Source organism: Tamandua tetradactyla, chromosome 2, assembly GCF_023851605.1.
Source record: "Tamandua tetradactyla isolate mTamTet1 chromosome 2, mTamTet1.pri, whole genome shotgun sequence".
In the NCBI taxonomy this organism is placed as follows: domain Eukaryota; kingdom Metazoa; phylum Chordata; class Mammalia; order Pilosa; family Myrmecophagidae; genus Tamandua; species Tamandua tetradactyla.
The window spans coordinates 185873254-185901032 of NC_135328.1; the positions used below are offsets into that span (position 1 = coordinate 185873254).

Here is a 27779-nt window from a genome sequence, read left to right on the forward strand (position 1 = left end):
CTCCTTACCTTTCCCTTTCATTGATCACTAGCATTTCAAACTACTAAATTTATTTTAACATTTGTTCCCCCTATTATTTATTTTTATTCCATAGTTTTACTCATCTGTTGATAAGGTAGATAAAAGGAGCATCAGACACAAGGTTTTCACAATCACACAGATACATTGTGAAAGCTATATCATGATACAATCATCTTCAAGAAACATGGCCATTGGAACAGATCTCTACATTTTCAGGCAGTTCCCTCCAGCCTCTCCATTACATCTTGATTAACAAGGTGATATCTATTTAAGGTGTAAGAATAACCTCCAGGATAACCTCTCGACTCTGGAATCTCTCAGCCATTGACACTTTATTTTGTCTCATTTTGCTCTTCCCCATTTTGGTCAAGAAGGTTTTCTCAATCCCTTGGTGCTGAGTCCCAGCTCATTCTAGGATTTCTGTCCCATGTTGCCAGGAAGGACCACACCCCTGGGAGGCATGTCCCACGTAGACAGGGGAGGGCAGTGAGTTTGCTTGTTGTGTTGGCTGGAGAGAGAGGCCACATCTGAGCAACAAAAGAAGTTCTCTTGGAGGTGATTCTTAGGCCTAATTTTAAGTAGGCTTGACCTATCCTTTGTTGGTTTAAATTTCATATGAAGAAACCCCAAGATTTGGGGCTCAGCCTATTGCTTTGGTTGTCCCCACTGTTTGTGAGAATATCAAGAATTTTCCACTTGGGGAAGTTGAATTTTCCCTCTTTCTCACCATTCCCCCAAGGGGACTTTAAAGCCATGTTTTTTAATCCTCATTCAGTATTGCTGGGTGGGATCTTTTTTATTGTTTCCATGGAGATGTGACCCACCCAATGGTGGGTGGTAACTTTTGATTAGATGGTTTCCATGGAGATGAGTCTCCACCCATTCAAGGTGGGGTTGCTTATTGGAGCCCTTTAAGAGGGAGCCACATAGCCAGAGATCTTTGGAGATACAGAAGAAGAACACCTCTGGGGAATCTTTATGAAATGAGAAGCCAGGAGAGAAAGCTAGCAGACATCGCCATGTGCCTTTCCAGCTGACAGAGGTGTCCTGGCCCCATTCGCCTTTCTTGAATCAAGGTATCTTTCCCTAAGCGCCTTAGTTTGGACATTTTCATGGCCTTAGAACTGTAAATTTGCAACTTAATAAATTCCCGCCTTAATTTGGACATTTTTTATAGGCTTAAAACTGTAAATTTGTAACTTATTAAATTACCTTTTTTTCAAATTTTTTTAATTTAATTTTTTATTAATTAAAAAAAATTACAAGAAACACAAACATTCCCAACACATACACTCAGCAATTCACAATATCATCACATAGTTGCATATTCATCATCATGATCATTTCCCAGAACATTAGCATCAATTCAGAAAAAGAAATAAAAAGACAACAGAAAAAATATAACAAAGAGAAAAAAAAAAGATTTTACAGGCCATACCCCTTACTAATCCCTTTCATTGATCACTAGCATTTCAAACTAAATCTATTTTAACATTTGTTCCCCCTATTATTTATTTTTATTCCATATGTTCCTCTCGTCTGTTGACAAGGTAGATAAAAGGAGCATCAGACACAAGGTTTTCACAATCACACAGTCACATTGTGAAAGCTATATCATTATACAATCATCATCAAGAAACATGGCTACTGGAACACAGCTCTACATTTTCAGGCAGTTCCCTCCAGCCTCTCCATTACATCTTGGATAACAAGGTGATATCTACTTAATGCGTAAGAATAATCTCCAGGATAACCTCTCGACTCTGTTTGGAATCTATCAGCCATTGGCACTTTGTCTCATTAAATTACCTTTTTAAAAGCCATTCCATTCCTGGTATGCTGCATTCTGGCTGCTTACATACTAATACAGGTATCAATGTTAAAGCAAAAAGAACACGTCTTCTCTACTCCCGAGTCCTTGATCAGAAGCTAGTTGAAAAACAGGTTGTATATCCCAAAAGTTTGGGACAAGGATTAAAGGAGAAGGAGGAGTTGTAACAGAGAAGTTTGGATCTAACAACTGAGTGTGACTACTGAATCATTATATTGATATTTCTTTGTAGTCTCCAATGTCTTGGAGCAGCTAGAAGGAAAAGTCTGAAATTGTAGATCTGTAACCCATACCAAACTTTGAAATCTGTTCAATAACTAATTGTTAAAATGTACTTTGAAATTTATTGCTTTTTTGTATATATATTTCACAATAAAAATGCTTTAAAAAATAAAATTTAAAAAAAAGGCTTTTTAAAAAAGCCTTTCCATTTCTGGTATATTGTATTCCAGCAGCTTTAGCAAACTAAAACAGATGTTGAACATCTTTTCATTTACTTATTGGCAATTTGTATATCTTCTTTGGAAGAATGTCTATTATCTTTTATCCATTTTTTAATTGGGTTATTTATTTTTGAATTGTAGGAATCTTTTATATATACTGTCTTTAATTCTGTAGCTTTGTAGTAAGTTTTGGAATTGGGAAAATGTGAGTCTTTCACCTTAGTTCTTTGTTTTCAAGATTTGTTGTGCCTGTTCTGTGTCCCTTTGCAGTGAATTTTGGATTTCAGAATCTGCTTGTCAATTTCTACAAAGAAATCAGCTGGGATTCTGAGAGGGATTCCTTGCTTCTATAGATCACTTTGGGGGTTGTTGCCATCTAAGCATTAAGTCTTCTGATTAGTGAACATCTTTGAGGTCTTCTTTAATTTCTTTCAACAATATTTTGTAGTTTTCAGGGTGTAAGTTTTACACCTTTACAAAATTTTGATTTTTAAAACAAAAAAACCCATTATTTCTAAGTGTTTTATTCTTTTTTTCTGCTAATGCAAATGGAATTGTTTTCTTGTGTTTATTTTTAGATTGTACATTACTAATGTTTAGAAATAAAAGTTATTTTTGTATTTGTTCTTGATCTTGTATCCTGCAACCTTGCTTAACTTACATGTTAGTTATGATCGTTTTTTTGTGGATTCCTTAAGATTTTCTATTTCCTCTGTAATATCATCTACAGAGAAAGATAGTTTTACTTCCAATCTGGCTGCCTAATTGCTCTGGCTAGGACCTCCAAAAGAACACTGAGTTGCATTGGCAAGAGTGAGCGTCCTTATCTTGTTGATAGGGGAAAGGCTTTCAGTCTTTTACCTTGTGGCTTTCTGTAGATGTCCTTTATTAGGTTGAAAAGGTTTCCTTCTATTCTAGTTTGATGAGTGTTTTTATGTTGAAAGGGTGCTGAATTTTGTCAAATGCTTTTTCTGCTGTTTCTCATTTACTGAGATGATCAAGTGGTTTTTGTCCTTGTGTCTATTGATATAGTGTATTATACTGATTGATTTTTTAAAGCTTTTTTATTGTTAAATATAACATGTATACAAAGAAAAGAAAAGAATGTAATTTTCAAAGTACATTTCAACAGTAGTTACAGAACAGATTTCAGAGTTTGTTATGGGTTACTGTTCTACTATTTCAGATTTTTCCTTCTAGCTGCTCCAAAACACTGGAGGTTAGAAGAAATCTGTTTTTCTTTTTTGTGAAAAATAACATATATACAAAAAAGCAATAAATTTCAAAGCACATCACAGCAATTAGTTGTAGAATAGATTTCAGAGTTTAGTATGCATTTGTAACAGATTTCAGAGTTTAGTATGCATTCGTAACAATTCCACAATTTCAGGTTTTTATTTCTAGCTGCTCTAAAGTACTGGAGACTAAAATAAATATCAATATACTGATTCAGCACTCATACTCATTTGTTAAACTCTACCATCACCTTTGATCCTTCTCCCATTCTTTTAGGGGTATTTGGGCTATGCCCATTCTAATTTTTTCATGTTAGAAGGGTCTGTCAGTAATATGGGGTGGGAGATAGAACTCTCTGATGTTCTGGAGAGACTGGCCCCTCTGCATTTCAGAACTTATCTGGTCCGGGACCCATCTGGAGGCTGTAGTTTTCTGGAAAGTTACCCTAGTGCATGATACCTTTGTAGAATCTTATATAACGCCCTAGGTGTTCTTTAGGATTGGCAGGAATGGTTTTGGTTGGGGTTTGGCAAGTTATGGCAGGTAGCAATGTCTAATTGACGCTTGCATAAGGGTGACATTGATTTTTAGATGGTAAAGTAACCTTGCATTCTTGAAATAAATCCATAATTATCTTTGGAGTGATTCTTTTCCACTAGATTGTGAGCTCCACTGGGTTGGGACTATGTTTGCTCAACCAGTGTCCCTATGCTTCCATAGACACATGGTTACAGAGTAGATCTTAGTAGATATTTGTTCACTAAATGAATGAATGAAAGTACAAAACGGTATGAGATTATTGAAATAACCCTGCTCACTCCGTGTCACAGAATATTAATTGACTGCAAGTCAGGTGGACACATCTGAGTGGTCTGTGTATCCCAGTATCTGAGCTTGCCTGGCTGAAGGGTTGCTGGTGGGAGCTGGGTGGAGGGAGCCAATGTGGTGTTTCCCTCAGGGCTGCTCTCCATGGCCAACTCCAGCCCAAACACCAACTGTTCCCAGTTCTTCCTGACATGCGACAAGACAGATTGGCTGGATGGCAAGCACATAATGTTTGGGGAGGCCACTGAAGGCTTGGATGTCCTGCAGCAGATTGAGGTAGGTGGCCAGCAATGGGCCTTCTCACTGCCTGGGACCTGGGTGCATAGCCCTGTGGCAGAGCTGCAGGTAGTGCTCTTTGGCCTGGGAGGGATGGACTGGGACTACTTTCGGGGCGAGGGGCTGCTTCTGCCCTGCTGCCCTTTTTCTCTGGTGGGACAAGTTCCAGTTGGGAAGGGCGGGTGAGGGTGGGTATCCCTCAGCACCTCTTTATCTTCCATCTCCCTCCCCTGATTTCTCCTATTCTGTTCTGCCCGCAAAGGCCCAGGGCAGCAAGGGCAGAAAACCAAAGTAGAAAGTGATGATTGCTGGCTGTGGGAGTGCATGTGATACAGTATTTGCTCTGCTTTCCCCACATCTTTGCTTTTGCCCCTGAGTATCAAGGAGCTGTCAACCCCTGAGGAGCCAACCAGGAGCTCCTGAGGGTGTACCATTTGGAGAAAGCAGCAATTTGTGTCCTGAGCCCTTCTTTGAGGTCAGCTTGAAGCAGCTTCTCTGCAGGCTTGGCCTGGACTTCCTCAGCATGGCTCTGGGCATGGGGAGCCAGTACACACCCTGCCCTCCCCACTGTGGATGTTCTGTGGGTGATCACCAGCTTTCCAGGCCTTTGCAGCAAGGGATTGTCAGAGTGGCTCCCGGGACATCTAATAAAATAAATCATAGGTCTAATAAAGGTCCCAGGTGTTTTTTGGAAGTTGTAGCTGTGACTGGGTCATCTTGCTGGGATGGCCCATAGCATCTCTCCTGCTGCTTCCCTCCCCTTCCTCAGGGTCAGGCTGAGTCCTGAGGAGACACTTGTCCAACCATTGCAGGACAGAAGTCAAAGTGGGGCAGAGGTGCCTCTTCTTTGCAGTTTCTTGCTGCCAGGCAGGAGAGTTAAATTAGCCATTAGCCAGGCTCCTTTCCTGCCCTTGTACTGGCTGGTTGCATGTATGTCATGGGAACTGTAATCATTCTCAGCAATCCTTCATGCATTATTCATTTAGTGAACAAATTATAACAATTTATTGTTATAGAGTACCTGTGCCTTTTCTTTGCCAGCCACTATACTTGGTGATGGGGAGATAGTAAAAAACAAAACAGAAGAGGTCCCTTCCCTTTACCCCACCTCAGTCCCACCTGGAAATCACAGACCAGCCCGTGTTTGCAACTTGTGCTAGGCTGGCCTCTTGCCCTCTATGCCAGTTATTGACCAGTCAGTCCTGCTTATGGCATCCATGTGTTGAATCTAAGGCCTGTCAGTCACCAGAAAACTTAGGGCTATCACCTGCTTCCCTGCCACTTCCAGGTAGCACTGCTTGGGTCAAGTCATTCAACATCCACTGGGCCGATCTGAGCTGGGCTGCCTGTTTTTATATTAGGTTGGCTTTGAGATGAGCATGAAGGAAAGAAATTTTCTGTTCCTGGCCCCAGTGACACTGCCCTACCTGAGGAGGGGTGGCAAGGCAACTCAACCCCTGGTGCCCTGTGCCATCCTGGGTCTCTGCCTTCAGGTGGAGCTAATCCTTCATTTGGTTTGGGCCTACTCCCTTGGCTGGAGTCCACTGCCTGCAATCTTCCCAGTAGGGACCTTTGCTCCTTAATGTCACTGTCACCCTCACTGTTGGTCAGTCATGTCAGTAGGACTAGGATAATGCCAGCCATTCAGGACTGGTGCAAAATCCAAGAGTGAAGATGTGTGTGAAGTATTCAGCATGGCTGCTCCAGGGATAATATGCGGGAGAGGGAACAGGCTAGCCTGGGGCCCCAGGAGGGAGGACTGTTAATGCAACCCTGTGAAACAAGCGGGGGTTGTAGAGCGTCATGTCACTTACTTCACCTTTCTGGTTGCTGTGGGAAGGTGGGAGTGGACTGACCAGAGAGGCCACTGGAAGGGAACTATTATGTGGCACTGCTCATACATCATCTGCAGGGTCTTCTGCAGATGTTAACTCACCAAGTCCACATCACAACTCTTACACAGCAGGAGGTCACTTGTGTCTCAGAGGTGGGGTGCCTATACAAGGGCACCCTGCACCTTCAGCAAAGTCTTGCTTCCTATTCATGCCAAGTGCTGCACAGAGGAAAAGAGAAACTTTCTGGTCTGAGGTTTCTGGGTTAACGGCCAACCCTGTGACTAGCCAGTGTTTCTCTTGGACTTGTATTCCACGCTACGTGCCTCCAGAAGGTAGGGTGAGGCACCATGTGGTAGGGTTATCAGGGCCTCATACTTCTTTCTGAAAGGGATCATAAGACCTATCATGTTAGTGAGAAAGCTTAAGGGTCAGGTAGAATTCAAGTCATGGACCAATACTGAAAATTATGTTTCCACAGAATATTTAATAACAGAAAATTTCAAAATATGTCATGGTTGAATAAAGCAAATCACCAAGCAATTCATGCATATGATCCTAACTTTGTAATATATATATATATATGTTTGTTTATAGAAAGACAAATATATATGTACCAAGAAAAAAGACAGGAATGAATTATCTATGAAGTGGGATTATGGGTGTTCGTTTTCTGTTTTATGGTATTTTAAACATTTTCCCCAGGATACATGTAATAATTTCTTTAATAAGTTCTGTTATTTTAAAAAGATGGTCAAGTGCCTGCTGAAGGCTTCCCAATAGGAAGAGAAACCTTTAACAGAAGGTTTCTCCCTTCAGCTTCTTGTGAGGGCACAGGTGGCACTGTGCTCACTGGCTGGACCATGGGGAGGTGGCAGTGTCCTGCAGGACACAGATTCTTCGAGAATGCCTTGTCACATCCTCCCCAGGGACCCCAGCTCCACTCACTATTGGCCTGGACTCTTTCCATAGGCAGGTGAGAATTTAAGTGTATAGCTCATACCAAGATGACAAAGTTTAGATTTTTTTAGGAAAAGCACAGCTTTGATGTTAGCACCTCCAGGACACACAATAAGAAGGCACACAGGAGAGGCTCAAAATTTGCAAATTCATTTAAAATAGGACTGCAAATAGATGCTGTGGTGGCTGGAGGTGTGTACCTTAGAAAAATATTTTCTTAATCCATTCCTATGGGTGTAAACCCATTGTACATAGGATGTTTTGATGAGGTTACTCTAGTTAAGGTGTGGCCCAACTGAATCATGATGGACTTTAATCCTATTTCTAGAAGCCTTATAGAAAAGGCCACAGAGAGAAGCCATGGGAAGCAGCCAGAAGAAGAGGGTGCTGTGTGCACTGCGATGTAACGGAAAAGCCCAAGACCAAGCATCACTGGTAACCAGCCCCAGAATGCCATAGCTATGGGGAGAAAGCATTACCTTCTTGATGCTTCAATTTTGGATTCTCCTAGCCTCAAAAACCTTGAGACAACAAATTCCTGAACCCATTATATGGTATTTGTTTTAGCAGCTGAGAAACTAAAACAGATACTATTTATTCAACACATTCACACAGAGTTAAGTGCTCTGTGGGCATATCTGATCCTCATGATGGTCCTGCAAGGGCAGAACCAACACCCCATTCTACAGAGGAAGAAGCAGGCACAGAGGTTACATAATTTGGTCAGATTAACAAAAGGCAGAGCCAGGATTCAATGTCAGATCTACTTGGCTCCCAAACCCACCATCTCCTATTTATAGCTGCCTTCCCTGTGAGAGGAGGGAATTTCCCTAAAGCATGTTGCTCTCTTCCCTACATTAAGACACACACAGACATAAAAGGGTATCCTTTAGTATGATGGGTTGGCATCAGGGCCAGCATTGTGTGGCAGTTAGGAAGATGTCCAGTGGGGTTTCTGAGGCAGACAGCAGCAGTTTGCCCTACACAGAATGGCCCGTCTCTGCTTTTCCTTTTATTTTCCCTTCTTAGCAGTGTTTATATTTCACTGCTGTCTTAAGGCCTGAGTTGACCATTCTTCTTTATGCTTCTTATGTGCAGCCTTCTATTTAACAGGCTGCCAAAGGCAACCAGATTAACAAAATTGTCTTGGTAACTGAATCCTGAGCTGAGATGACCCACCTAGTGGGCTTTGCGTCCACAACCATCTCATTTCTCTGTATCCTTTTCTATTTGATTTTATTTGATGGCTGCGTGGAAAGTGAAGGGTTCTAGAAATCGCAAGAGGGCTATGACTTCTTGCTGTACTGCATGAAAAAGGAGTGTCACGGTCCTTGTTATCTCCGGCATCCTGAGGGACAAGGCAAAGTTTTCTTCAAAGCATTTGTTTGACAAAACTCAAAACCTCCAGGCTATGTGCTGGGCATTGACTATACCAGAGATTGCTATTTAGTTGTCAAAATAATGGGCTAATTTCTAAAGCACAACTCTCATGAGGTTGGGAGGAGAGAGCTGTTAAATAAGGTTCTGAGTTGACAGGTTTCATGTCATATGACAACTGGATTCTTAGGCTGTCTTGGCTCTGTGGTGAGGCTAGCAGGTAGATTTTCTGTCTGGAGGAATTTTTGGAGATGAAAGGCTCCCATGTCTTCATGTTACAGATGGTAAACTGAAGCATGGATAAGGAAGGAATTTTCCAGACACCAGCAAGTCAGTAATGGCTAGAACAAGAATATAGGTTTCCTGACATTTGGGCCAGTGCATCCCTCCTCCAGGACCTTCTACCCTGAGCTAAAGTGCTCAGACAGTCTGTGCCATGTGGCCTCCTTTGAGCAATGGGGAGGGCCTCTGCGCTGGCACACAGAGGCTCTCCCAAGTCCCAGGTTCATGTAGAGGGGCTGCTGGCCTGCAGCACACCCCTAGCCTCCACTGCTAGAGGCACCTCTTCAGGGGTGCATATTGTGAATTCCAGAGATGCACCTATTCATTGAGGCAGGTCCAAGATCTCTTTTTAATAACATGGTATTTCAGGGTTTGGGCAGCTGGATTTTATCTGTTCCAGCAGGTAAATTGCAGGCATAGCAAGTCAGAAATCAAATAAACACTCCAACTTCCAGCAGCTGCTCCAAGGAGAACAGTGGTTTCCCGGAACAATTTTGGCTGAGATAAACCTCCCCACCCAGCTCTGCCTAATTATCACCTGTCACTTCCCTGGGACAGGGACCTTTTCTTTGACTCACAGGCCTTGAGAAACAGGACAGGGCCCCTGGGCACACAGGGTGACACAGATTTTGATGGCCAGCCTGTTCTTAACATTTAGATCCAAGTGGGTAGTGACTAGACTCTACCCTAGCCATTGGTCTTTTCAGGCACCATGCTCTGGGTGGAATGGATTCCTCCTTAGCATGGCAGGAGGTGAGAAACCAAGTTCATTTCTACTCTGAATAGTTTGTTGTGACTGTCTAGAGTTTTGTGCTGAGGATTTTGAGGCTCTGTCCAGGTTCGGTGGAAAAAATTCTCAGGTTGATTGCTAATGTTGGCCATGGACAAGAGAGTAGGAAATAGTAGGTTCTGTGCTGTGTATTTGCCACCCTGAACCACCCCACAGCAGCTGCTGTCATTGCTTCTGCTAAGAGTTAACTTTAATTTTTTTTTCTGTGCTGAACTCCAGGAGGGTCAAGATGGTGGGGATAGTTGAAGAAACCTGGGACCTCCCCAAGGTTCTTTCAAACAGACAAGGCTAATTATGGACATAAAGCCCATTTTTAGCAGCAGGAGGGGCAAGGGCCGGCTCAGGGCAGGAAGACAGGGGAAGACAAACGTCTCAAAACACCTTCATCGGCTTCAGTCTTGAGTCATGAGGCCCAAGCAACTTTCTTTTCCTGACCCATACGCTTAACTGTGCCCAGGGCTAACTTAATAATTCATGAATACCCTATATTGAGGGCATGTCTCTGTTTTTTAATTATGCCTCAGAAATGCTCCATTCTGTACTTCAGAAGGGGCAGGCCCAAACCCAGTGGCGAATGGTACAGGACCTCAGCCAGCCAACCTGAGGCTGCAGATGCTCCTCAAACACCCTGTGGTTGCCAAACTGGGCCACTGATGGCCTTGGACAGGTCCTAAGACAGGATTTCTGGGCTGAACCCAGACAACCCAGTCAGCACACACCTCTGTGGCTACTGTGTGCCTTAGGCCAGCAGGACTGGGGCAGGGAGAGTCTGCCACAAACCCCAAGGGAAAGGGGAAAGAGAGTTCTGGAGAGAACCAGAACCTTAGCAAGAAGTGGGCAGGGAATGTGTTGATCCTCACAGCCAATCCTGCCTGAACATGACTGCAGCTGAGGTTTTCCTGCCTCTGGACAGGGCCCTGCCTTGCATGGGTAGGGATGGCTGCAGCAGGGCCAGATGGAGTGGGATTTCAGTGGCAGCCACAGCTCTTGACCACCATGTTGCGGTGCTTGCGCAGGATGACATTGTTGCTGCTGTCATAGTAGAGCACAGAGGTGGCACTCAGTTTGGTAGGTGCACAGCACGCCTTGGGGACAGTTTCTGGCTTCATCAGGTGCACCTGGCCAGAAAGAGGATGGCAAGTAGAGGCATGAGCACAGCAGCATTCTCCAAGCATGCCACTCAGCCATGCCCACCTCCTGCGTACTCCCTGTTCCACTCTGATTACTGGTCTCTGGCCCTACTCCATTCTCTGCATTCAGCCAGAGGAGGTTCCACCATGCAAATCTGATCTTGCCACTACCCGCCTGGAATTCTGCCCTGCCCTCAGGGCACAACCTGAGTACTTGGCTTGGTGTTACAGGCTCCACAGCGCCCCCATGTCTCCTGCCCACTTTTGGCCATATGCGCTTCTCTCCAGACATGGAAACCCCTACTATTCCCCAAAACACCCTGCCTGGTCTGCCTGCTTGGAACACCTCCTGAATATCTCTGGGATCTACTCAACTTCCTCCCTCTTCACTGGATTCCACAGCACTTCTAGTGCCTTCCATTACATCCCTAACCATGTCTTTTATCTGTTTATGGTTCTCACTTCCCCTCCAGGCTGTGAGCCAGTGAAGGGTCATAGAATACTAGTAATTCTAGGTCCACTCTTGACATGTTCAACACTTATTTATCACAGCACTTTCCACCCCTCATAACCCCTGAGGCAGGTGTTATCTTTGCAGATAAGGAAACTGAGGACACGGAGGCCACATGATGCGCCTGAGTTGCAAGACTATTTGATGGTGCGGCCACAACTTGAACCCAGCTCAGTAAACTTTCTAGCACTTACAGCTTTTACACACAAAAAGAGCCCAATTGAGTGAGCTCACTATTTTCAACCTCCATTAAATGTTTATCCTGAAACATGGCAGGAAGAGCTGCAGTTTACACTGGACTCCTCATCAGCGCCCAACACTGAAGGTTCTCAAAGTGTACCCTGGAAACAGGAGATGAAAGTAGACAGCTTCCATTCGTATGTTTTGGCTACACAATAGACCCAGGATCTCCAGCCCCCACAGATACCACTGAGGAAGAAGATGCTGGCTGGCAGGGGAACCTGCTTGACAACTTGGCCACTGCCCCTATCACTTAGCCTTTGACCAGAAGCCCCAGCTCTGAGGCAGCCTGCAGTACAAACCTGTAGCTCCCTTGGGGCCTAGAGGTCTTTTGGGGGCCATGGGGCAAGGCTGAAGCCCCTGTAAGGTTTTCTAGCCAAACAGGGAATTGGAGGCCACTGGTCCCAACTTTCCAACATCCATGTGCAATGGTGGGGCTCTTGGCAGTTACAGGCCCAACTGAAAGAAACCATGAGACTCCCACCCACCATTTCATCCACAGGACTCTAAGTGGCTAGAACTTGGCAAGGACCTTTCTTGAGTTGGGGCCCTGGAAATAGAATTGGGATACCCCAGGGGTGGTACCATTCTGTGACTTCCCATTGGAGACCTGAGCTTTATCAAATGACTGACAAAAAGAGAAATGGCCTTTTGCTCCATCTGGCATCAAAGGGATTGCTTTGTAGCATCTAATGTATCATTCCATCCAATTCACTTTTGAGCGCTGCACAGTGGGGGACACCGAAACCAGACGTTCTCTTACTGATGAGTTGGGTATTCTTGGGCACAGATCACACAGTTCTGGTGCCAGTTTTCTCCTCTGCCAAATGGATATAATGATACTTTTCTTGGGCACTTGCCTTATATTGGCCCTGCCAGGATAGAGGACACAGAAATATCCCAGACACAGTCCTACTCTCAGCCTCAGTGGGGCATGGAGGGGAAATGGAAACATTTCAATGAACAACCAGACATGAAGCAAGCAGCACAATATTCAAACTGATCTCTCAGTACTCTGGGAACACGAGCAGTGGTGATCCACTGAGCCTGTGGCAGGGACCTAGAGGGGATGCATGCCAGTCAAGGAGGAGCATGCCAGTCAAGGAGGAGCATACCAATTGTCAGGGTGAGGAGAGGAGGCCCTCCAGGTGGAATGTATGGCATCTGCAAGGGCAGAGAGGTGTGAGACAGTGCAGCACCTCCTGGGCACTGAAGGGGTCCAAAGAGACAAGGGTACTGGGACACTGAGCAAGGAGATGTTGGGTGGAGAAGTCAGTAGGGTGGCCAGCAAGATCCCAAAAACTCAAACTTCCTCCTGGGGATATTGGGAAGTGACGGAAAGTTTCTAAGTGAGTAAGATCTCACTGGCTGCTGTGTGGAGAATGGACACGTGGGGTGAGCCTGGAGGGACACACTTTCTTCTCTTGGTTCTCAGGCCCTGAGAACCATCCTCAGCTGTGCTCCTTTCCCATATCACTGACCCGTCCTCCCAGGCTCCCTGTGGTCTTGTCCCTTCCAAACCTCTTGAAGTAAGATCCCTTGTTCTCACCCCTCCTCTTCTGCATATCTATTCTTCCTCCATAGAGGGTCTCATCTACTATGTTCATGACTTAAAGATTCAGCTTGGAACTCTCCCCTGACCACCAAATTTGTGAACCCAATTACCCACCCAACATCACCACTTGGAGTCCAATAGGATCTCAAATATATTGTGGGCCAAAGCAGAACTAGTGATTTCTATCAATCCTTCTCCCATCTCCAACCCCAACCACAGTTCTGGCTCACATCAAGCCTTCCCTGTCCTACAAAGACAGTACCCTTATCTACCCAAGTTGCTCAGGCCTCACACCTAGAAGGCATCCTTGCTTCCTCTTCTTCATCACTACCTACACCCATTCCATGGGAGCATCCTGTTGATCTACTTCCACAGCCTGGGCTACCTCTGACCACTTCTTAATCCCTACCAAGCTGCCATGGTCTCAGATGTCATCACCTCATCAGGTGACCACAGCAGCCCTCTAACTGGCCTTTTCTACCCTTGATTGACTATGATCCACCTATCCACAACAGGCAGATATGTACTTCTACAGAGTCAGACGATCAAGGCACTCCTTTGCTTAAATCTTCAAACACCTCAGATGACTCGGAATAAAAATGCACCCTCTTTTCCAGGGACCACAAAGCTGAACATGACCTGGCCCCAGCCCACTTCTCCTTTGCTTATAACTCTCACCTTTGCTCATTCCACTTCAGCCCTACATCCCTGCTAGCCCTGGACCCTCCAAGCTCATTCCTACCTTAGGAACTTTGCAGTTGTTCCTTCTGCCTGGAACATTTTTTACATGGCTCCTCCTTTGGAGAGACCACAGTACACTCTCTCTCTCTCTCTCATGAATGACTACTCTTTGCTTCTTCATAAATGTATCACCCTGGTCATTTGTTTGTTATGTGTCATTGACAGCCTCACTCCAGAGGGTAGAGACTATGCTCTGTTGGCTACCCAGTACACAGTGAGTACAGGTATTTGTTGACTGAAGAGCCCCGAGGAGCTACTGAGGGCTTGAGCTGAGTTAGTGGCAAGGGCATGGTGTGAGGGATGGATTCTTGGGAGTTGTGGGTGGAATCATCATACATGATCCCTTTTTATTGGGGCTAGGAGAACCACATGATAAAGAGTGGCGGGTTAGACTGCTCCACACATGTCTTATCATTACCTCTGAACTTACAAAAGGAGGTAGTTCACGTCTCCAAAAAAATCCCATTTGACTGTTGAGGAAATAGGTATTATCCTAAAATTGAAGCTGCTTTTCTTCATTTACTCTCAATCTAAGGCATCACTTTTAAACAACCTCTTACTAGAAAAATAGGCTCTGGGATACTAGGATCTAGGATTCTAGGTGAAAAGTTCTAGAAAGATGTCTCAGCACTAGAATCAACAAACATATAAAACTACTTAACATTAAGCAGCATCAATTTTCATCTTAGAAACTTTTCCAGAGCATTTAAAGTTACCTCAGACCCTGGGGTAGCAAAAGGCCTGTAATCCTTAGAAAACACACCAATGGCTGAGAATGGAACTAGGGGAAAAGTCAACATGAGAGTAAACTGAAGAGTTGAAGCCAAAGCCTTACAGTGTGTCAGTGTCACACCCTGGAAAAATAGGTACCTAAGCATCTTGTTGGAGGGGAGGTAAAATGGTGCAGCTGCTGTGGAAAACAATTTGATGGCTCCTCAAAAAGTTAAACATAGAACTCCCACAAGACATGACAGTCCAACTCCTAGGTATATATCTAGAAGAACTGAAAGCAGGGACTCAGACAGATATTTATCCACTGATGTCCACAGCAGCATTGTTCACAATAGCCAAAAGGTGGGAGCCACCCAAATGTCCATCAACAGAGGAGTGGATAAACAAATTGTGGTGTATGCATACAAGGTAATATTATTCGCCCTGAAAAAGGATGGAAGTTCTGATACATGTGACAACATGGATGAACCTTGAATACATCTTGTTGAGTGAAATAAGTCAGACTCAAAGGGACAGATTTTGTATAATTCTGCTTACATGAAGTAACTAGAATGTTCAAATTCACAAAGACAAACAGTGAAGTACAGGTACCAGGAGAAGGGAGAACACTGTGAATATGATTAATCCCATTGAATTGTATGCTTAGGAATGGTTGAGATGGGAAAGTTCATGTACATATTTCTACAATTTGAAAAAAGAGAGACTAAAGAGACAGTAACAAGTAAAGATAATACATGATCCTGGACTGGATCTAATAATGTGGGAGAAAATGCCCAAAAGGACATCATTGGACATATGAAAACATTAGAGTATATTCCGGAAACTTTATGTTAATGCTAAATTTCTTGAATTTGGTAACTCCCTTGAATTAAGGGAGTTAAATAAATGAATGTCCTTGTTCTTAGGAAGTGTACATGGAGGTACTGTGTTCAAGGAGCATGATGTATACAACCTACTTTCAAATGTTTAGAGAATAGCAAAAGCGATGGATAGATAGAATGATAAGGCAAATGTGGCAAAACTTTAAAAATTGGATCTGGGTATCAGGATAGGGGGTATGCTGGAGTTCTCCATATGGGGTTTATATTGTTTTTGCACTTGTCCTGTAAGTTTGAAACTATTTCAAAATAAAAAGTTAAAAAAGAAAAAAGATCACATAGATACCCACATGAGTGCGTGTGTGTCGTCTCTGTGCGCTCTGCGCTCAGCCACATGCAGGTCTGCCTGTAGGGTCTTGGTCTCCACATCGGTACACAGATGCCCCATATGAGCATTTGCAGTACATACAAAGGTTTGTGTACTTGACTTTTTAGTATATGTCTGTGGGGTATATATATGTTCAGGTGGATGTGAGTCTGCATATTCAAGTGTGGGAGTATTAGGTGTCAGTTTCTATATATGTGTGTGAATTTAAAAAAATATTGTGGTAACATACATATAAGATAAAATTTCCCATTTTAACCACTTCTAGAATGCAGTTTAATGGTGTTAATTGTATTTACAATACGATGCTACCATCACCACCCATTATCAGAACTTTTCCATCACCTCAATAGAAACGCTGTACCAATTAAGCCTAATCCCCCTTCTCCACCCCTGCCCCTGGTACCCTGTAATCTTACATGTGAATTTAACTACATGTGCTCATTCCGTGCTAAGAAAACTTCCTAAGACATGGAGCAAGGGCTGTCATTCACTTCCTAGCTATACAATCTCCTTCCCTTAGAGCCCACACCCCCACCCCAGGGGTGACCCAGAACAGCCCACATACTGACCAGGGACTGCAGGATGGCATGGTTGGTGGCGTTCATGCAGGAGTCCAGAGGGAAGGAGCACTCCCCCTCACAATAATATGCCGAGTAGCCTTGGGGGGCAATGACCCAATCCTAGGGGGTGAAGGAAAAGAGTGAACCCCATTCATGTGTCTCCTCCTTGGCCCTGTAGTCCACCTCCACCACAGGATGACTCGGGGCTGCCTGTCACCTTCCTAGTACCTCAGGACCCCATCAACCAATGCTTGGGCTCTCTACTCAGGACCCAGCACCAAAGGCCTGAAATCGACCCAAAGACCCTGAGCAGATGGGCTGGGCACACACCTTTCACACCCCCTCAGTGCTTTATGGCATTCTCACCTAGCCTGCTCTCCTCTGCCCACATTTCCTAAAGCTGAAGTCCCAACAAATACGCAAAGGCAATGCCCCACGCTGCTGTAGGTTTCTCTGTTGGCAGCTCTAACATTTTAGTTGGCTAAGGATTCAGATAGTCTCCATTTTCATGATTTTTACAAAAAAATCCTTTCTCATTATAGAAGTAATGTTATCACTTTAAAAACTTGGAAAATATAGAAGAAAAAGACACATAAAAAATTACTCACCCATAATTCTATTTCCCCCCTGGAGATACACTTATGTTCTAAAGGTAGGCTTTATCATTTAAGAAAGAAGCAAAGTCGGAAATTACCAGCCAGCCGAGGTCCTGGAAGCTGACGTAGAGCTCATGCCTTCGACAAACCCGCCGCCCGTCAGAGCCATGCACCTCATCTGCAGAGGACAGACAGCACAGTCTTTTCTGGGTCCCAACTATGTCCAGCTACTGGGGGTATTCCCAGGGAGCATGCAAATAAATAATTGGAAACTAAACCTTTTGGTCCTATAAATCCTCTCCCAGGAGCTCTGCTTGTGCTATAAGCCAGCTCTAGGTCATTTCCTCTCACTCCAGAGTTAATTCCAGGCTCAGCCTGGCCTCCCTTGTCTTTACCCTGTGTACACCCTGATGCTTCTATAACAGCTAAACAGGATCCTGGGCCATGCTATGGCTTTGCCTTTCCTCTGGACGCTCCTCCTGATTCCAGCCCACCCTCTCCAGCCACGCCACACCGTGTCTATTCTACATGTTCAAGTGTGCTCACACTGGGGCCACCAAAGAGCCAACTTCCCACGAAGGAGGGAACATGGCAGGTCAGGCCAGTCTCTGCACCCCAGGGGCTCAGCTTAGTAGGGAGACCTTCCCATAACAAGTGTGGATATGCAGGTGTTCACGGTAGAACCCAGGGCTGTAGGATGCTGTGGCTGCCCAGGGGAAGGGACAAGTGATTCCAATGGAGGCTTCTGGAGGCTCCTGGAGGAGCCAGGACAGAGAAGGGGATATCCAGGTGGCAGGGACAATGCATGCAGAGGCTCAGAGGCCTGAGAGAGTGGAGCAGCCAGTCCTCACACCTAGGCTCTGCCCTGGACCTCACCAAAGATCCCTGGGAGTTTGTTTGTGTGTGGCAGCTCATTTTTTTTCGGCAGCCTCCTCTTCAGGGGCCTCACTGCCCGAGGGGCTCGGACAGGACTCGGGCTTGCCCTGAAGAAAGTGACCATGAAAGGCTGTCTGGAGTATGGTGCCTGTCGCCCCAGCAGACCAGCCAGGCTGGGATCCATGCTGTGCCCTGGACAGAGAGGAGAAAGGCGGTCACTCATGGGTGGTGCCCCTGCATGTGGACACAGTAGGGATCTCTTTTGAGGCCAGGGTAGGCCCCAAGGCATGGAGGTTGCAGACCTGAGGGGGACCCACAGTGCCTCAGTTTCCTCATCTGATGACCTGAGTTGTAGGTCCACCTGCTTCCCTGTAGACAGGCCCGAAGGAGACAGTGGATGTGCAGGTCCTTGGAGAAGTGCACACATCATTAGTAAAAATCATGAAAACTGATATTTGCATAGCACTTTACACATTTCACAGTTATTTCACACAATTTTTTTCATTCAGTCTGTATTTCAAATTTTACAGAAGAAACTTCAAAGTCATTCAGTGACGACTCAGAGTTACACTCCCAATGATTCAGAATCAGGGACCTTACTGCAGTTTGAAGGCTCCATGTTCTATCTCATGTCCCCTACCTTCAGGGGACCTTTATATAGAATTAAGATGACATGCAGCTAAACGCAGCAACTGCTAGATGTAGTGAGTGTTTGAGTTCTGCCCAAGAGCATGGCATTGATCATCTCCCTGACCCCAGCAATGAGCACTAAGGCTGACACATGTGAACAAGGTCCCAGCGCTAAGGGTTCAACCCAAATTAGTCTAATTCCAGAGACTAAATTCCTTATCCACGAACCTGGATTTAAGGTTTTTTTTTTAAAAAAAGGTGGGTGGCCCATGGTGGCTGAGCAGACAGAATTCTTGCCTGCCATGCTGGAGACCTGGGTTCCATTTCTGGTGCCTGCCCATGTTAAAAAAAAAAAAAAAAAAAAAGCTATAGATAGGGCCATGATTTGGGCCTCTACCCCAGGTATAGTAAAACCTATAAAAATGAGATTTTTGTCCCACAACTGCTTAAAGGCTGAGAATGTCATGAAAGGACAAGGTAATTAGCCCTAGAAATGTAAAAGTCTACTAATAAAACCATTTTCTTGTATCTGGTTGTATTTCCAAATGATCTTTAAAAAATAATAATAAAAATAATATATTAACAACAGTACAGAAACTTTTGAGAAGAAATATCACTCAAACTTTTCCCCAACTCCAAAACATTTATTTTCAATTTTCTGGCTATTTTCATGTGTCAATTTAATTTTTATATAGTTAACAGCACAGCAAAACGTCTGTATTTCCCCTCAGCTTTTTCACTAAAACATTTTCCCAGCTATTAATATGTTTCAACAATAAAAATTTTAAATGTATAAAATTCTTTTGAGTGGATACACCATAATTTACTTAGATACTACCTTATCATTAGATATTTAGAGGTGATTCCTGGCTTTCAATATGTATATAAAAATGCAGCAGTCCCTCTTTATTTTTTCCCCTGAAAATTTCTCATACTAAATTGTAGGAACATTGTCAGTAGCTCATTTTTTTCCCCAAAGAGTATTACAGACACTTTATTCTTTTGGTAAAACTCTTCCAGAGTTAATTACTTCTGTTTCTAGACAATCAAACGTATAAAGACCCACTTCAAATATTAGCACTGCTATGAACATGATATCCTCTTAAGACTTTGATTTTTGTTTTTATATTCCAGCCCCAAAAGTAGGTTAACTGGAGACATTATCTGAAGACAGTCTTATGCTACATAGCAGTTATCTACAAACAGGCTCTAGGTTCTCCAGGAATACTACAGGATGAATTTAGTTTAACTATACTAAACTAAAAGGCAGTCTCTCAAATGAATTTAAATGCATTTTTATTTTTACATGACATGTTTTTCTTAAAAACAATGCCTCCGCTCCAAATATATCAAGGTCAAAATAAATGAGTTCAAGATGGCATCAGCCCATCTAAGTCCTGGTATTATGTGGATGAAAAGCAGCAGCCAGTTATGATGACAGGTGATAGATCCAAGAAATTGCCAAGTTCCTCCATTTCTAAACCATCCTTAAAGAAAATCATGTATGAGTCACACTGTCCTCAAGATAGACCAGGAGAGTAACCATACTACCTGGATTCGTGTTTTCACCAATACAGAACTTGTAGTTTTTGAAATTAGCAAGGATGTGCTTGATTTGTTGTACAGCCCGTCATAAAAGGTTTTATGCTTTCTGGTCTCTGTTCTTCAAATTTGTCTTTGACTGATTTCATGTAATCTTTGATGTACTTCTTGCAGGCTTCTTTTGTGAAGCTGGTTTCCTGTAAGTGATGGTTCATGACAGTATCAACACTGGCGATGACTGTTTTTGGTCCCTTCATCCTCCGGACCCTCAGGGGAGGAGGCATTTCCACCAATGAGCACGTCATCAATGCCAACCTCTGTCCTACTGACCATTTTTCCCTCCACCTTCAGGCACAGCCCATCCGCAATCTCCCAGATCTTGTAAATGTCAGAGAACATCTCATTGTGGCTGATGAGGTTGAGATAGATGATCATGATGGCAGGCTGGAGGGAGGCAGCGGTGGTGCTGCGTGGCAGGAGCCTGGAGCGCAACGTGAGCGCCGTGGCCTGAGTGGCACTGGGGGAGAGGAGGAATGGGCGGAAAAGCCTAAATCTTTTTTTTTTTAACATTTAATTTTTTATTAGAGAAGTAGATTTACAGAAAGAGAGATCGTGTAGACAATACAGAGTTCTCATATACATACCCACCTCCAGTTGTGATATATTTCATTAGTATTGTAGGTTTATTATAATTGATAAGAGAACATTATTATAATTTTACTATTGACAATAGTGAACTATATATAAACTCTAGTTTAATTAGGAATCACTGTGCTGTAATGTCCTGGTTTTTTTTATTTTATACTTTTTTTTTTTTACTTTTTCTAATTGTATGTATTATATAATATAACATATATACAAAGCAAAGCAAACAGCAATAGTTTTCAAAGCACTCTTCAACAAGTGGTTACAGGATAGATCCCAGAGTTTGTCATGGGCTACCATATGATCCTATCATATTTTTCCTTCTAGCTGCTCCAGAATATAGGAGGCTAGAGGGCTTAAATATTGTTTTATCATCACAATTGACTTTTTTCCCTCATTTTTTTTTGTGAAAAATAACATATATACAAAAGAGCTATAAATCTCAAAGCACAGCACCACAATTAGTTGTAGAACATATTTCAGACTTTGACATGGGTTACAGTTTCAGTTTTACATTTTTACTTCTAGCTGCTCTAAAATGCTGGAGACCAAAAGAGATATCAATTTAATGATTCAGCATTCATATTCATTTGTTAATTCCTATCTTCTCTGTATAATTCCACCATCACCTTTGATCTTTCCATACCTCTCTTTGGGGTTGTTTGGGCTATGGCAATTCTAAATTTTTCACATTGGAAGGGTCTGTCACTAATATGGGGTAAGAAGTTGGAACTATCTGATGTTCTGGAGAGCCTGGGCTAGGTTTCAGGTCTTATCTGGACCAGGGACCCATCTGGAAGTTGTAGGTTTCTGGAAAGTTACTCTAGTGCCTGGAACCCTTCTGGATTCTTATATATTGCCCTAGGTGTTCTTTAGGATTGGCTGGAATGGTCCTGGTTGGGAGTTGGCAGGTTATGATAGGTAGCCAAGTCTACCTTAAGCTTGCCTAAGAGCAACCTCCATGTAGCCTCTCGACTCTATTTGAACTCTCCCTGCCACTGATACCTTATTAATTACACTTCTTTTCCCCCTTTTGGTCAGGATGGAATTGTTGATCCCATGGTGCCAGGTTTGGATTCATCTCTGGGAGTCATCTCCCACGTTGCCAGGGAGACTTTCACCCCTGGATGTCATGTCCCATGTAGGGGGAAGGGTAACGATGTCACTTGCAGAGTTGGGCTTAGAGAGACTGAGGCCACATCTGAGCAACCACAGAGGTCTTCCAGAAGTAACTGTTAGGCATGCCTATAGGTAGTCTAAGCTTCTCCAGTACCTGTATAAGCTTTATAAGAGTAGGCCTCATGATTGAGGCCATGGCCTATTGATTTAGGTATCCTTAAAATTTGACACAGTATCAGGGGCTCCCTGATGGTAAGGTTTAATAGTTCCGTATTCTTTTTTCCCTTCCTCATGGGACTTTGCCAGTACTTTTTGATTATCTGCTTAATTTACTCTAGGATGTTTCCAGGCTTTACAATAATCTTTACTGATAAGTCCAACTCATTTTTATGTTTGTTAAGACATTAACACACATGTTTTTCGGTAAACATATACATATGCATTTACTTGTACATCACATATATATATATTTGTACCATCAGTAGGTCTAAAATGGTTTTCTATTGTATGCTACAGGTTAAGGACATTGCCTGCCCCACCTACCTTTCTGCTCAAAGGTCAGCCTCTAAGCAGCAGTGCTTTAGACCAGGTGTCCACTGGCCACATATGATCAACCACCAATCAATCCAGAAACTAACCTTTGACCTCTGACATCACCTGCCACAAATAAATGCACTGGGCCAATTCGAGGCTCCCTCTCGGGAATGTAGACAAGAGCTGCTGAGATAGGGAGATTGTTAGTGGCACAGATACTAGAAGGAAACAGAAGCCATTTGATAAAGTTTGGATCATGGCAAGCCAAAGTTATGACCAAGCAGAGCTATAAGGAAGCAGAAGGCACAGGTAGAAGGAAAAGGCCAATAAAGCCACAATGAGGAGAGAAAAGAGCTGATGCCAACAGTGTCTACATTATCAATGCAGGACACTGCACTAAAGCCCCACTGACTGGCTGACACTGGAAGTGGTCTGGCACACTGGAGAAACACTCAGGCCTATCCCCAGAGAGCTCTGTCTACCTTCAGGCTACGGAGATATAATGGTTCTCCAAGGCTTTCTTCACTACTTGATAAAGGATCTTACTGGGTCTCTTTGATGCAGAATAGATAGACGTTTTGGATCAAATCTTCAACAAACCCTCAAAGAGCTCCACTGAGCCAAGTCTTGTGTTGGGCGCTGAGGGGCGCTTTGGTTGCTCCCAAAGAGCAGGTGAGCCTAACTGAGGATCCTTGGAAGCATCTTATCCTAACTTCCCATTTTGCAGAAACTAAGGCCCAGACAGAGCAGTAACTGTCCAAGGCCCTGAACAAGCAGCACAGAGCTAGGATATTCCTGCCCATCCCCAGCAAACTGCCAGGGCATGGCTTGGAGGTAAGGCTGGGGAGGCAAGGGAATAAGACCTGGTCTTCTTTCAGGGCCCTAATCTGGCAGTCCTGGAAAAAGGCCCCTCTAGCCCTCCTTCCAGACCCAGAGACCTCCTTCCCCACAGGCTCTGGTCTTTGCCTAACCCATCATGGGCAGAATGCTCTGGCTCCAGCTGGTTGAGGAAAAAGGTTCAGGCAGTACTGGTGGTGAGGCTCTAGGCTGGCCAGCTCTGGGTAGGCCCTTTCACTGACAAACAGGTGGGAAGTGCAGGACCCTCTGGGGGCCCAGGGTCACTGCTTCCAGACCTGATCTTGTGATTATATGGCAGGCATGCTATCCCCTTTGCAGTTCACAGGTATGCCATAGGCATGCCCCAAGATGTGGGACATACTGTGGCCTTCCCATAGGACCAGATGGAAGATGCTGCTCCTCTTGTCCCTGGTGGCCCCATGAAGCCCCAGGCTCACCCGAATTCTGAGCCTACTCCATCTGGGCCCAGAATGTTTTGGCAGCTCCTTTGCCCTAGTGTATCCCAGGGCAGGTGGGCAAGCCCTGCTTCATATGTCCTTCCCAATCATGCTCAGGCAAAACACTGCCCCCATCTTTCCTAAGGTTTCTTTTGTTCCAAGTGCTATCTGACCTTCCCTATAGCCCCTGCCCCACCTCAGCCTGAGGTTGGGGAAATAACCCTATGCCATGTTGAAAGATGTTCAATGTGTCATGCAAATGCCTGGGTTGAAACCCTTGGAGGAATTCTAGATGTGGACATGTATAAGACCAGGCCTGCTTTTGCACCTTAGCTTAGTTCTAAAAATTGGTCACATGAGAAGGAAATGACTCAAGCTTTTCCTTCTACCACCCTAACAACCTTCTACTTATCTACTCCTGGAAACCTATGCCTTGTTCATGCTGCTGCTGGAAATCCTTCTGACGCCCAGGGCAGATCAGGTCCCCCATCACTAGAAGCTCTGAAAAGTATCCCTCTGTGCACTAATGGTATTCCACCGGCCACTTCCTAGTCATGATCCCTGGCCACTCCCCATTCCCCAGGCTGTATGCCCCTGGACACTGTCTCCACCTTCCTGTTTCTCCTTCCAGGATCTAGTCTTTCTAGATGATGCTACAAAGTGGTCTCTTTGAAAGAACTTCCTTGATTAGCTAGAATTTTCTGACCTTACCAACATGCTCCCACAGGTTGTTTCAGAACTATGCTTATAGAGCATGCTCCATATTAGGTACGGTTTTTGGCACTTTACACCCCCCCACACACACATATAGATAAACTTATACTTCTCTTTTTAATTTTTGAATTTATGGCTTGAGAATAAAATATCTCTCAACCACTCTTGGGTTATGGGGGATTATTACCCAGGAGACAAGTTTGAGGTTCAAATTCAGAGAGGAAGGATCTAGATGTCTGGTCTGGGTGACATGGGAACACTATGATTTAAGATCATCTAACTTCATCAGTTAGTTCTAGTGTTCCTCATATCATAAGCTGTAGCCTTAGCAGAGCTCAGGTGTTTTATTTACAGAGGAAATTTCCTGTTGGAATATCGACACCAAGTGTCTTCTCTCTCTCCCATCATCCAGTTCACTGTCCCACTGAGACGGTCTTGCTTTCATTCTAGGGATATTTATCTAGCTATGAGAATTGTGGGGGAAGTACATGAGCTAGAGGGAAATAAAATTTAGCAACAAAATGAAATTGAAGGTGGAGGAGATGTGACTATAGGGAAATAAAATATTGTAACAAAATGAAAAAGTCAGAATGGGCCAAATGAATATATATATGTTCCTCTATAGTTTTCATGGTACTAGTAAAATGGTGCCTTAGGTATACTCTGGGTAGAGTCATTTTCTCCCTCATCATATTTTTCTACATTTCATGATTCAACTATGAAGGAAAGCATATCAGTGAAGTCCTTCCTATCTGATCATCTAAAACTCCATATATATTTCATGTAAATATCACAGAAAGTGAAAATGGCATCAAATGTCCACACTGACTGTAGCGGAGAGCTTTCTCGGCACTTATAGAACATGTAAGTTAAGCTCTTATTTTTGCCTTCTATTTAACTGAAGTCATATCCCTCTTGAGAGGACAAGGTACCTAACTGTAGAAAGTCTGAAATGCCAGGAGAAAACGAGTGAAACTGCTTATGAAATGTATAAATGCAATTCCTGACTTCCTGTCTGTTAAACCTTATGGTGTTAAAATGAAAAACACACATTTCATTGACAAAGGTTTATGTCACACTTTAAGTTACACCTTGCTGCATTGGCTTGAGATTTGGGGACACTGCAAAGGCGCAGCCCGTGTACTTTTTGATGTCATCCACAGTCAGGCCTTCCCAGAATTCGATCAGCGTCAGTCCTCTCATTTTGTCTACGTCAAACATGGCCTTTTCAGTGATGATGCAGTTCACACACCGCTTCCCCGTCAGCGGCACTGTACATTTGTCCACAATTTTGTGTTCATTTGCCTTGGTAGAATGCTCCATGGTGACCACCACTTTGGTTTTGGGACTGGACACTAAATCCATGGCACCTCCCATTCCTTTCACCTTCTTTCCAGGAATCATCCAGTTGGCCAGGTCACCATATTTAGACACCTGCATTCCCCCTAGCATTGTTAGATTGAGGTGTCCCCCTCTAACCATGGCAAATGACTCATTGCTGGCAAAAAAGGGGGCCCCGGGAATAATCGTGACTGCTTGCCTGCATTGATTAGATCTGCATCCACCTCATCTTTCAATGGAAATGGACCCAAACCCAGGACTCCATTTTCACTGTGAAGATGAACAGTTATATTGGGGCTGATAAAATTGCTGGCCAGAAGAGGGACTCCTATGCCCAAATTAGCATACATGCCATCCTCAAATTCAAGAGTGGCTCATTTGATGATACGTGTCCTTTTATTATCTTTGGGTTTTTCATCTTCATCTTTCGGATTGTTAAACGCTCAATTCTTTTCTCATAATGTTTCCCCTTTATCAGGCGATCTACATAAATACTAGGTATATGGATGTCCTCTAGGGAAAACGATCCAACATCCACAATTTCTTCAACCTCTACCACTGTGGTATTTGCAGCTTTGCATATAGGTTCGTTGAATTCCAGGCGCTCTTCCTGAAGATAACATTTCCGGCACGGTCTGCCTTCCACCCTTTCACCAAAGCAAAATCCCCTGTAATTGCTTCCTCCAAAAGAAAATGGCGGCCATTAAACTCTCTCACCTCTCTAGGCTTACTGATGATGGCCAAGTATTTGATGGGTGCACCTCCTTCATGAACCAAGGTCCCGTACCCTGTGCTGGTGCAAAAGGCTGGCACGCCAGCCCCTCCAGCCCTTATTTTTTCTGCCAAGGTGCCCTGGGGTGTCAGGTCCAATTCCAACTCACCAGCTAAGTACTGCTGCTCGCACAGTGGATTTCCTCCCACATAAGAACAGACGATGCGTTTTACCTGCTTGGTTTGCAGTAAAAGGCCCAGACCGAAGTCCTCAACCCCCACCGTGTTGCTGACAATAGTGAGCCCTTTTACTCGGGTCTTCAGCAAAGCCCCGATCAGGTTCTCTGGAATTCCACAGAGCCCGAACCCACCGACCAGGACTGTTGCCTCATCAGAGATGTCTTTTACAGCTTCCACGGGATCTGTATAAAATTTGACGCGAAGACGAGTGCTGGAGGAAAAGCTACACACACAGGCCTCGGTCGGACCCGTGCAGCTCCACATGCCTTCCGAGACGGCGACGCGGGTGCAGAGCCCAAGCCGCGAGCAGAGGAGTAGCAGGGCCGCCATCGAGGGCCCGCAGGTCTGAGAGCTGTGCCGGGTGGAGGCCAGCAGGGGCCGAGACCCCCGACCCAGCCCGAGGCCGCCGCTGCGTCACAGAGCAAGGAGGGCGCTGGGCCCCAGGAGGGTGAATGTACTGATGCCTCGGCACCTCTGCAGGCGGGTGCGATGCAGTCCCCCTGCTGCCAAAGAGGAGACTGGGCTCAGAGAGGTTACGGGAGGCGCTGAGACTGCAGCAAGGCAAGGACACGCAGGATTCAAACCCAGGCTAACTAGCTCCAGAGGTCCAGATGCTCAAACCTGGCCCGGACAGGAAGGGGCTGCTTACGTGCCACCGTGATGCTACACGGGTGCCCGGGGTCAGCATCCCTCAGCGGAAGACTCGAGCCAGGCCCCTCCGGGCCCACAGCACCCCCCTCCACCCCTCCCGCAGAGGGCAGATGGGAGCTCAGAGCCTCCGGCTGGGGGACACTGGCCACAAACCCCTTCCGCTCCTGCCTGACCCTGTAGAGCCTCTGGCAAAAACTCCAAACCCTTCTGAGCCTCTGGACACACCCAACGACCATCTAATGAACAGGCACTGCCAGGTGACCATAAGGGTGATGACGATGCTAAGGGGGCAGAGGTGGTCACAGTCACCCCTCCCCGAGCGCTCACTTTGTGCCAG

General features: G+C 44.6%; 2 protein-coding genes and 2 pseudogenes across 15 annotated transcripts in view; 1 reads left to right on the forward strand and 3 right to left on the reverse strand.

The window, feature by feature from the left end:
- The window catches only part of PABPC4 (poly(A) binding protein cytoplasmic 4), a 92911-nt gene extending 88279 nt beyond the window's left edge, over nt 1–4632 (forward strand). For 12 of the 13 annotated variants that reach the window (XM_077150180.1, XM_077150174.1, XM_077150176.1 and 9 more), the window contains one exon: nt 4490–4632. The gene's annotated coding sequence lies outside the window, so the exon portion shown is untranslated. The remainder of the gene's footprint in view (nt 1–4489) is intronic. The other variant, XM_077150173.1, reaches the window with a different exon arrangement.
- Nucleotides 3597–27779, reverse strand: part of BMP8A (bone morphogenetic protein 8a) — a 44806-nt gene continuing 20623 nt past the window's right edge. Inside the window, exons 4-7 of one of the 2 annotated variants that reach the window (XM_077150182.1) lie at nt 18021–18212; nt 17243–17322; nt 16558–16668; nt 3597–10991 (exon numbers count right to left, since the gene is read on the reverse strand). In XM_077150182.1, coding sequence (XP_077006297.1) covers nt 10842–10991; nt 16558–16668; nt 17243–17322; nt 18021–18212 — 533 coding nt within the window. In that variant the 3' untranslated portion in view covers nt 3597–10841. The remainder of the gene's footprint in view (nt 10992–16557; nt 16669–17242; nt 17323–18020; nt 18213–27779) is intronic. The other variant, XM_077150183.1, reaches the window with a different exon arrangement.
- LOC143654830 (translationally-controlled tumor protein-like) lies at nt 20054–20911 on the reverse strand (annotated as a pseudogene).
- Nucleotides 21059–27136, reverse strand: LOC143674451 (succinyl-CoA:3-ketoacid coenzyme A transferase 1, mitochondrial-like; annotated as a pseudogene).